This window comes from Phragmites australis, chromosome 6 (genome assembly GCF_958298935.1).
Source record: "Phragmites australis chromosome 6, lpPhrAust1.1, whole genome shotgun sequence".
NCBI classification, from domain to species: Eukaryota; Viridiplantae; Streptophyta; class Magnoliopsida; order Poales; family Poaceae; genus Phragmites; species Phragmites australis.
This window is the reverse complement of record NC_084926.1, coordinates 17,928,291-17,939,006: the sequence shown is the minus strand read 5'-3', so window position 1 is coordinate 17,939,006 and position 10,716 is coordinate 17,928,291. Positions and strand designations below refer to the sequence as shown.

Here is a 10,716-nt window from a genome sequence, read left to right as displayed (position 1 = left end):
CACCAAGAACCTCCCCGGTGTCCGCTGTTCACGCTTGAATTGTAGGAAAATCTCAACTATTTAAAAAATACGTAATGGTTTCCGCATCAAGCAGAACGTCATGTCTTCACGTCTTGCAAACTACTACTAAATTTTACAAAAATTACCCACCTCATACCTCTAGATAAGTTCTCAATTTCCTTCCCTCTTCACCCATTCGGTCTCTCCTCGTCTCGGACATCGCCCTTCTCCCCACCCCCGACCTTGCTCTTACGATTCTCTCCTACCGTATTGCCTTGAGCTTGAGCCCTTGAGGGGAGCCGGGAATGTTCACGAAGCATCGCACCACTGTCTCCCACCACACGTCGACCATCTCCAACTTGCACGCGTTGCCTCATATCGACCACCGCGAGCCACCTCAAACTCTAGCCTCTGTCGCAGGGGGCAAATCCATAAGAGATTCGCGTATAGGAGTAGTAGGAAGCCGAGAAAGACGAGGAGGGCAAGATGAGGATGTCAAAATCGCGCAGTTGTTTGCCGTGGAGGATGCTCACAACGCAGGTAGAAGAGGTGGAGGAAATGGAGCTGCAGGTTGAATTATGTGCGAACCGAAGGGGGAGAGCACTTGGGACCTCCAAATTGAAGAGAAAAAAGGAGAAGAGAGCCGCACCAGCCCTCGCGCTCACGTCCTTCGGCCGCACAACGTGCGAGTATGCAATGGACTCGGGCGGCCATGGCATGCGCCGCCACCCTTCTATCTCACCATGAGGAAAACCTCAATCCAGAGATGAAGCAAGCTATCTAGGCCTGCATGGCCACTCAGCCCATGGCCTTGAGCGGTAGAATTCTACGGGAGCAAAAGAAAAAAATGATGTTGGAGCACAGCCCGACTGTGCATTAAGCCGTCACGTGTAAAGCATGTGCAATTTACTATATAGAAATAACTGCATTGAAATAGGCATATGGTAACGCGCAAAGAGAAAACTCCCCAAAGGACCCTTTTCAGGAATAGAGTAGAAGACAGGGTGAGAAACAAAAATTACCACCACTGCTTATAATACTACTGGCCTTCCCGGCTTATCCCCACCCTTTCCTTTCTACTCCATTCCCTCCCTCGCCTCCACTTCTCGCTGCCCCCAACGCCATTGCAGACAACACCAGCAGCGGCCCATAGCACGAAGGAAAGGAATCCAGTTGAAGAACGTCAGCAATCCATGGGAATACGGGAGATGAGAGGGCGCCTGGCGGCGGAGTACCAGGGCCTGGAGGTGAAGGTGCCGAACCTGTTTCGGTGCCCCATCTCGCTGGACGTCATGCGGTCGCCGGTGAGCCTCTGCACCGGCGTCACCTACGACCGCGCCTCCATCCAGCACTGGATCGACTCCGGAAACACCACCTGCCCTGCCACCATGCTCCCGCTCCCCTCCACCGACCTCGTCCCCAACCTCACCCTGCGCCGCCTCATCGCGCTCTGGGCGTCCACGGCCGCTCCCGCTTCCTCCTCGCCCTCGCCCCTCGCGCCATCCGCCGTCGGGGCCACGCCGGCCGCCGCCGCTGCTGAGCTCTTCCGCCGGATCGCCGCCCCCGGCGCGGACCCTTGCCCTGCTCTCCGAAAGCTCACAGCTTTACTCTCCGATGATGACGTGGACGAGTTCGACAAGAACGCGCTGGCAAGGGCCGCTGGCGCCGCGGAGACCGTGGCGTCTGTGCTCCTGAGGGGGCAGAAGGAGGCGGGCCTCGAAGCTGCGGAGGCCGCCGTGCGGGTGCTCGCCGCGATCGCGGCGTCCGACTGCATCGAAGAGGAGAACAAGAAGTGGGTAACCGCCGCTCTCGCCGCCGATGCCGCGTCCACGGTCGCGTCCCTGGCGCGCGTGCTGCGGAGCGGGAGCGGGCTGGAGGCCCGAATCGACGCGGCGAGGCTGGTGGAGTCGTTGCTCCGCAATGCCGCTCCGGGCGTGAGTGCGACGGTCGCCGAGGCGGAGGAGCTGGTCGCCGAGCTGATCCGGCTCATCGGCCCCGTGGACGAGAAGGGCAGCCTGGACAAGCAGGCCGTGGTGGCCGGCCTCTCCTGCCTCGCGGCCTTCGCTGCGACGCGGCGCGCGCGGTCCGAGATGGTCCGCTTCGGCGCCGTCCCGGCGGCCATTCGCGTCCTGAAAGCCGACGCCGGCTCCCCGAGCCAAGCGCTCCGCGTGCTTGAGGCTGCCGTGGGGTGCGCCGAGGGGCGCGCGGCGATATGCGAGGCGGCGGAGTCGGCGATCCCGGCGGTGGTGTCCAAGATGATGAAGGGTAGGATGGGCGGCGCGGAGGCCGCGGTGTCGGTGCTGTGGGCGGTGTGCCACCGGTACAGGGACCGGAGGGCGGTAGACGCGGCGGCAGCCTGCGAGGGTGGGCTGACGAAGCTGCTGCTGCTGATGCAGAGCGGGTGCTCGCCGCCGGCGAGGCAGATGGCGTCGGAGCTGCTCAAGATCTTCAAGGTGAACGCCAAGAGCTGTCTCGCCGGCTACGATTCCAAGACCACACACATCATGCCGTTCTGATGGACCATGCAAAGTGGATGCATGGATGGGACAGGGGAACTTTCCTCTGTTTTTTTCTTTCAAAATTTTCATTTCTTGATTTGGTGAGAGTCGGTAGAGAAGAAAAGAATTGGTTCTCGGGGGTTAAAACAAACTTGTACATGCTTAGAGAAATTTTGGTAGATGACAAATGGATGAGAAAGTTAGCTCATGGTTCAATCCAATTCATGTTTCCTTGCCCAAACAACTCCGTTACAATCGTGTCAGGTACCCCGATAGAAGAATATGATTTAGGGAGGAATGGAGGATCTATGGAACTTACGACTGAACTTTTAGTCCATTGGGGCTGAAAGTTTTCTTCTGCCTCGTTTGACAGAGCATCTTCTCTCTTCCTTCTACGCGGCACACCTCACTACCCTGTCCTACTCTCATCCTTGTCTTCTCTACTTTCCTATCTCACCCTCATTCTTCGTCTTCGCCCGTGCTTCCAAAGCTGGATCCACCACTACACATGCCGCCTCGCCATGCCTTCGCCTCACTTCATGCTAACACAAATTTTCTCACCCCGTCTTGCTAAAAATACATATATGTCGTCTCGCTGCATCGACACCCTGTCGTCTCCCCTTCTTTTCCCCAAACCTTAGGCCCTGGCGATGGCAGGTGGCAAATGATGCACGGTGTCGAGTGCAAAAATTTCAAGATTCAAGTCACACAATTAATAGGAAATTTGTATGAATTTTAATCAAATTCGCATGATCTCAAGGTCGGCAAAAGGCATCCTGATAGCACGACTTGTATCTTGCATTACATCTATCACGTCACATACCCGTAGCTCGTGATCAACAAACCATGTAATCAGTCAAAGAATAGAAAAAGAAAACCACTACATACGAGCCTTGGGCCATGCTCATTAGCAGTTAGGATAAGAAAGAACAGTGTCAATCCATCAACATGGCAGATGGTTTGAGATGGCAAAGCATCGTATCCATCACTCTTCGTTAGCGCTTGACAGGCCGACAGCTCCATCTCCAGAGCACCTCAACTTCGCCATGCTAAAAAATTGGGCAAATTGCAACATTGCCACTACTTTGAGACTGTAATGTGCAAAAGCCATAAAAAAAATCGGACTTGTCACCGAAGCCACTAGTTTTCGTGAGGGAACGCTAGCTGTGCCACTAAACTGACAGGCCGTTGCCAGGCGTCGAGTTTAAGGTACTATTTTTTTTTTGAAAAATGGGTGAGGAGAATCGAGAACATTTTAAGAGAGGATGAATTAGGATACTTAAAATTATTGACTCCAAAACTTTCACAAGATAAATTTATCTTAATTTCTATATAAATGTGTTTTAATTTATCTAATGTGTCTACTTCTATCGCTCATAAAGATTGCAAGATAAATTGTAAATATGTAAATACGAAAACATAAATGAGGTAGAGAGACAAACTCGTCACGAGAGATTTTTATCCCGTGGTATCGGTGGCACACAAGTCACTCCTAGTCCACGTTGGAGCTCCACAAAGGATATACTCCCGGTCGCTAAGTCTCTTCTGGTCACAGCTCTTGAGATATCAAGTCATCAAGATAAGGCCTCAAGCACGATGAGCCACCAAGTCACCAAGGCGAGGTCTCACCACTAACCTCTCTTCCGATCACTTGTACGTTATCTTCACTTCAGAGTTTTAGTCACAAAGACAAAGGCCTCCGCGTTCTCACACAATCCTCTTGTCGCCGCTCCATACCAAGTCAGAGGGTCAACAAGTTACCGGTGAGTCACAAAGACTCCAAGGTGTCGGCGTAACTCACGGTACACTTTTGGATCACTTCTTGATCCACACTCTAGGTTGCAGCACCTAGCAACTCTTCTCTCTAAGCTTATAAGCACTAATCACTCACTAATGTTGTGCTTAATCACCTTGGATGAACACTTTATGCTCTTGGATGGCTTGTATGTCTTCTCAGGTATATAAGGGTTTCTCTGGACTCCAGCATCTTCAAATGACTGAGTGGAAGGGTATAAATAGGCTCAACTCCATGAACTAGTCATTGCTCCAATGATCACATTCTTTTTGTACTCACCGGATGGTCCGAAGTGTGCAACATTACAAGCACCAGACTATACGGTGTGTACTCTCTAAAAACTAGCCGTTGGAACTCCACTGTCATTTTTATGAACACCAAAATATTTTTCATTATGAACATCGGAACATCCGATGTGCATACGGTGTCAACCGAGCCATTTTGTAACCTCTCTGAAAAATAGTCTGGTGAGTTTATTTTTGTGAACACCGGATCATCCGGTGAGGCATATAGACTTTGGTGTAATTTTTCTGTGAGCACCGGACTATTTTTGTTATGAACACCGGATCATCCGGTGAGGCAAATTTCAGCAGAACAACGTTATGTATTTTGGGCATAACTTTTCACTCCAAACTCCAATTTTGATGATCTTAGGCTCTATGGAAAGCTTGTGAACTGCTCTATATAATTTTACAGAAATTCACCCTATTTGATCATATAAAAAATTCATGAAACAAGTCTAATTTATTCCTTTATTTGTTCCGGCTTCAGTAACTTCGTTTTTGTTGCATCTATGAGATCTACTAAAGTATATACTTGAAAAACATGTTAGTCTTATTGACTATATTGTCATTAATCACCAAAATCACATACATACCCTAAGAGGGCCATGTTTGCTACAATGGGGATGGAAAATCTTGATATAGAAAAGACTAAAATGCCCCTTATCTCCTTCTGCCTTATCTGGTTTTGTCCTTCACCGCTTCAGCCCATCACTTGTTTGCCCCAACGCCCAGCGCCGTGCGATGCGCTCGTGCTGCTGGCCGCCACCCCAGCGTTGTGTGCCTCATGCCCGGTGCCACCTCCTGTCAGCGGTAGCCCATCCTCTTAACCCTAATCCCCATCCACTTGAGTGGTGGCGTTGCTAGTGCAAAACCATGGATTGAGTATCGGAGTCTAGGGCTAGAGGGAGATGGAACCGACTGAGGGAATCAAGTGTGGTTTTTGAGCTTGATTCACATGTTTAGATTGTTTTCCACTTGAAATCTTTGTGATTTAGGTATGTTCCATGGGTTTGTAGGCCTGGGCCCTTGTATTTTGAACTTGTTGTTAGAGTATGCTCGTATTTCAGTCTGCCATATGAGGGTCCAAAAACCTACCAAAAGGGCAAGTCGTTGACGCTATATGTCAACAGTGATAGGTACAATTTGCTTGATTTAGTTGAAGATGTAGGTCACGAGTTCTTGTGGGGCTCGAAGCAGTATGTCACGTTTTGGCGTTCACTAATCGATGACTCAGTTGAGATAACGTAGATGTAGGGTTGTTAGAATAGTTTAATTTGAACTTCAAGAGCAGCACAATGCACATAGATGCCCAGGTGAACGATTTTTGCGATGCGTTGTCTGAGCACTCTCCCACTAAATGTAGAGCTCATCCTTCTAGGAGGGCAAAGATAAGTGATCCTCCTAGAACTCCACCTATAGATTTGGACCGTCCAATTGAAGCAACACAAGCTATGCAGAGCCAAACCTACACAGGTGGCACATCTGACCAACATCTTAAGGAAGCATCAGCAGATTTTGACTCAGACCATGATTGTTTAGATGTGGACACTGATAGTAGCTATGACTCGTTTCTTGTTGTGTCCTCTGAGTTAAATTCTAAGTCAAATCCTGACTTTGATCCTGACAAAGAGGTCCTTGATGATGAGGGCCAAGACTGTGAGATTGTCTATGCTCATGACCCTGATAGCCCTTGTATCGATGAAGGTGTTCTATTTGCTGATGTTGATGCATGCAAGGCAGTTGTGGCCCATCATGCGATAATTAATGATTTTGCTTTCTAAACTAAGAAGAAGGACAAAAAAAGGCTCATGGCTCTTCACAAGAAAGCAGATAAGGGTTGTAAGTGGAAATTTCATGCTTCCACAAGCAAGAAGTACTCTGGATGCAAGGTATGTTCCAATTAATTTGAATGATATTTCAATTTCATTTCATTTGATGTTTTTGTTCCATTTCATTTGATGCTTATATTCCATTTCATTTGATATGTGTAGGTTAAGGTGAATAATCTATCACATACCTGCAGCTCAGTGAATAAATGTGGACATGTTATGACCACAAATAGTTGGGTGGCAGAGAGAGTAGTTAAGTGGCTGAAGGAGACGCCCACACTAGGAGCAAAAGATGTACAGAATAAGTTTCTAAAGAAGTACAAGTTTGAAATTGGCTATTGGAAGGTGTTCAAGGAAAAATAGAAGGCCTTGGAGATGATATTTGGCAAATAGGATGACATCTATGACCTATTGCCCACTTATAGAGAGAAGCTTCTAAGGACTCAGCCTGAAAGCATAGTTGAGATAGGCACTGAAGTGCACAAAAGGCAAGTCTGCTTCAAAAGACTTCTCATTGCATTCTAGCCATGCATCGATGGTTTCTTGCAGGGGTGTAGATCATATATTGTCATGGACTCCACACATTTCACAGGCAAGTCAAGAGGATAGTTGGCTATTGCTGTGGCAATAGTTGACCTCAATTGGCCTTTTCTTGTAGGTTATGGAGTTATAGAGAGTGAATCTAAAGAGAGTTGGACCTGGTTTATTCAAAACCTGAAGAAGGCAATTGGAGAACCAAGGGGATTGGTCATTAGTACAGATGCGGGCAAGGGAATAGAGTCTGCAATTGAATCTGTGTACCCAAATGTGGAGCACAGAGAATGTATGAGACATATGTGGAAGAACTTCAAGAAGAAGTACCATGGCTCTTTGTATTCTCAGAATTTGTGGCCAGCTGCCAAGGCTTATACAGTGGACAAGTTCAACTATCATATGGGAAAGATCCAAGCTCATAGCCTTGATGACATTGTACATTTGAATAAGGATCACCCTTACAAGTGGAGCAGGAGCAAATTTTCTAAGATTTCCAAGGTTGACTACATCAACAACAACCTGTCTAAATCATTCAAAAATTGGATTATGAAGTGCAAGGACCAACAAATTGTGAACATGCTAGAACAGATTAGGCAGTAGATTGTGGGCAAGTTTCATAAGAGGTCTAGGATTGCAAGTCAAATGGAGGGAAGAATTATACCTAATATTGTCAAATCTCTAAATGCACAATCAAAGCTTATCAAAGATGATGACATACTCAGAGTGACTGATGATTCTGCAGAGGTTACAATGGTTATCAAGGGAGGACATGTGGTCAGGCATGCTGTGAACCTGAAGGAGAAGACTTGTTCCTGTAGGGCATGGCAGGTTAGTGGCAAACCATGCTTCCATGGACTTGCTTACATTAACTTCCTTAGACAGGTTGATCTGAATGACTATATGCATGAGTTCTTCTCTGTGAAAAACTTCAAGAAGGCATATGCTGGAGTGTCCTACCCTATGGCATCCAAGGAGCAGTGGACACATGTTGATCTGGGCTATAAGATACATAAGACAAAGTTGAGAAGGAAGCCTGGCAGGCCAAGAGTACATATGATCAAAGCATCTAAAGAGCCTAGCAGTAGAAAGAATAAGGTGGTATGCTCTAAGTGCCATGAAATAGGTCATTATGCTAAGACATGCTAAGGAGGTCTTACTGCTAAACAGAGGTACTAATTTGTCACTATCTTGCTAACTAACTGAACCTTACTTGCACATTAACTAATTGCATCTTCACTGCGTAGGAAAATGGCTTCATCATTAGATCAAGGATTAGCTGTGGGTAGCAATAATCCTAGTGCACAAATTTTCGAAACTAACCCTCCTATTCAGAAGTAAGTTTTCCTTCAGCAAATGTAAGTGACACTTTTAACACATGGTTACTAATGTTCCTTTCATGCAACACAAGTGGGAGGCCACCATCAGCGAGAGGAAGAGGAGCAGGAAGATCAAGAGGAAGAGGAACAAGCAACACCAGAGGTAGAGGATCTGCTTCTACTACCTCACTGTTAAGGGATGTACTCGGTCTATGATGTGTTATCAGTCTGGCTTTAGTTGCAAGGCATGTGATGTATTTAGACCTTGTTATCAGTATGTTGAACAATGTGATGCTTAGTGTCAGCTTGGGCAAATTTCTATGTACGATTATGCTCTATCATTTGTGTAAGACTATGTTGATCCATTTGTGTAAAACTATCGAATTCATGTATCTGACGTATGTTGATTATCTGCTGGATGTGACTATTTTGTGTGCTCAGCCATTCTAGTGGCACCCTTGCAAAATCAATGCAAGGGCAAAGTGTCCAGGATCTAGTCAAAAGGGCTGACTTAACGACATCTGCGCTTCGTTTGAAAGTAGTGGCATGGTAGACTACCACGTCAGCATATGGATGGCAATGACGCCAAGTCTGTTTTTTCGATGGCATCCGTACAATCAGAAAAATAAAGTAGTGGCAGATATGCAAATGGCTTGCATGCAGAGGTTGCACCTGATATGGGGCATGTTTAGATAGGTTGTGGTTTCGAAGCTTTTGGCTAGCTGAGTAAGCGACTGTGACTATTGAATTTTGGTTGTTGATTTTTATAATAAATTTTTAGCTTCTCAGCATACTCAAAAGTTAGAAAAGCTAGCTGTAACTTGCTTCTCAGCTTTTAGTTTATTTCAGTCAAAATTGTTTCCTCAGTCAGTCAAAAACCTAAAAAATCAAAGTCAAAAGACAGCCATTTAGATAGCTTCTGAATTTTTTTAAAAAAAGTAAAAAAAAAAAGTCTATCCAAACATAGAAGGGTGCTGAAGAGAAGCTTTGTGCTATCGGATCCATTTCAACGTCTACTCTGCCTAGCCTAAACTAGTACCAACACCCATACTAAACCTAAAAGCGCATTGCCTCGAGCACACCATTGCTACCATGAATGCACCATTGATCACTTCTGTATAAAGAAGTGAAGATCCAGCTGCCGAGCACCTAACAAAGCGAGGAAAGCGGCAAAGTGGATGGCAGGTCGCCCAACACATGCAATGGAATAGTCCAGCGCGCCTCCTCTGCCATTTTGCCGCTTCGATTCTCCTCTCTCGTGAGTGGGCTAAGCCTTAGGGCCCCTTTGAAAAAGAAATTTACATCAACAGAATTAGAGCAAATTCAACAAAATAGTCCATCAATAGTTGGTAAAAATCTAAAAATAGATAACATATGATATTATATTCACCAAAATAAATAATATATTATCGTATTTACAAATTTAGCATGTGTATTCGGCACCTCAAATTCTGAAAACCCAATTTCGATACCTAGGACACCGAAAAAGCACGGTACCTCAGGTGACAAAAATGGCCTATATTCAGTACCTAATACAGTGAACAGTATTGTATTTAGCACCTCAGGTGCCAAATAGTTGTGACGTCGTGAAGAACAAAGCTAGCAAGTTATATGTGTACGTGTGTATTTAAGTTTTTTATTTAACTTATTATTTTATTTGGGAGTACAAAAATAGTCTAAAAATTCTAAATATTTTTCTGAGTAAAATAGAGCTCACTAGCAACCCGTTTTAAATAGTTTGATCCAAAAAGTTCGAGCCAATATTTATTTAAAATTCAAAAAGTTCGAGCCAATATTTATTTAAAATTCTCCAAATAATACTACTTTTATAAATTTTTAATACCTCAAATAAATTCCCAAAAATAAATATAAATTCACTAATATTCTTCTCATGTGATGTACTAATTTATAAAAATGTTTCCAACCCTAGGTTATTTGGTGAAAAAGTGAGTTCCTTTGTAATGCTCCATTTATATGCATTTTTATAATTTCATGTGATATTCTCTTTTTAATTCAATACGAATAAAAAAAATTAACATGCACAAAACCTCATATTAATATTAAGCCTTTACAATGCTTCATTTATATGTATTTTTATCATTTCCTGTGATATTCTCTTTTTAATTCAATTTGAATAAAAAATTCAAACATGAACAAAACCTTGGTTCTCAGATTAATTCAAACATACTCCATTTAATCTGTTGCGGGCACCAAGTTGAAAATGATGGATAACCTCTCATATTAATATTAAGCCTCTTCTTGCTGTTCTTTGTGCTTCATTTCTTCCTTTCTCTCTTCCTGCTTTGAGAGATGACATTCCTATATGCATGCTCCTTATCTGATTATTTGAATTTCAGATATATCATTCGTCATATTTAATTGATAAATATTAAAACTTATCGTATCACTACCTACTTTGAAAAGATGAATGTAAATATATATTCGCAATTTCTAGGTTTT

At 44.8% G+C, this 10,716-nt stretch overlaps 2 protein-coding genes across 2 annotated transcripts; both read left to right on the top strand.

Annotated features, from left to right (window-relative positions):
• The first annotated feature begins 1,052 nt into the window (after positions 1-1,052).
• On the top strand, positions 1,053-2,719 carry LOC133922017 (U-box domain-containing protein 27-like). The gene has a single exon (XM_062367165.1). The coding sequence runs from the start codon at positions 1,194-1,196 to the stop codon at positions 2,514-2,516; it is 1,323 nt and encodes a 440-aa protein (XP_062223149.1). The 5' UTR covers positions 1,053-1,193; the 3' UTR covers positions 2,517-2,719.
• Positions 2,720-6,028: 3,309 nt separating this feature from the next.
• On the top strand, positions 6,029-7,540 carry LOC133923038 (uncharacterized). Its single transcript, XM_062368503.1, has 5 exons — positions 6,029-6,313; positions 6,365-6,466; positions 6,569-6,751; positions 6,956-6,998; positions 7,065-7,540. Exons 1-5 carry the CDS (start codon positions 6,029-6,031, stop codon positions 7,538-7,540), a joined length of 1,089 nt encoding a protein of 362 aa, XP_062224487.1.
• Positions 7,541-10,716: the final 3,176 nt, after the last annotated feature.

Coding starts and splice junctions, on each gene's coding strand:
- LOC133922017 (XM_062367165.1), top strand. CDS start 1,194: ATGGGAATACGGGAGATGAGAGGGCGCCTGGCGGCGGAGTACCAGGGC.
- LOC133923038 (XM_062368503.1), top strand. CDS start 6,029: ATGCAGAGCCAAACCTACACAGGTGGCACATCTGACCAACATCTTAAG. Junction 6,467..6,568: donor AGAAGTACTCTGGATGCAAG/GTATGTTCCAAT, acceptor TGATATGTGTAG/GTTAAGGTGAATAATCTATC. Junction 6,999..7,064: donor GGACTCCACACATTTCACAG/GCAAGTCAAGAG, acceptor CTTTTCTTGTAG/GTTATGGAGTTATAGAGAGT.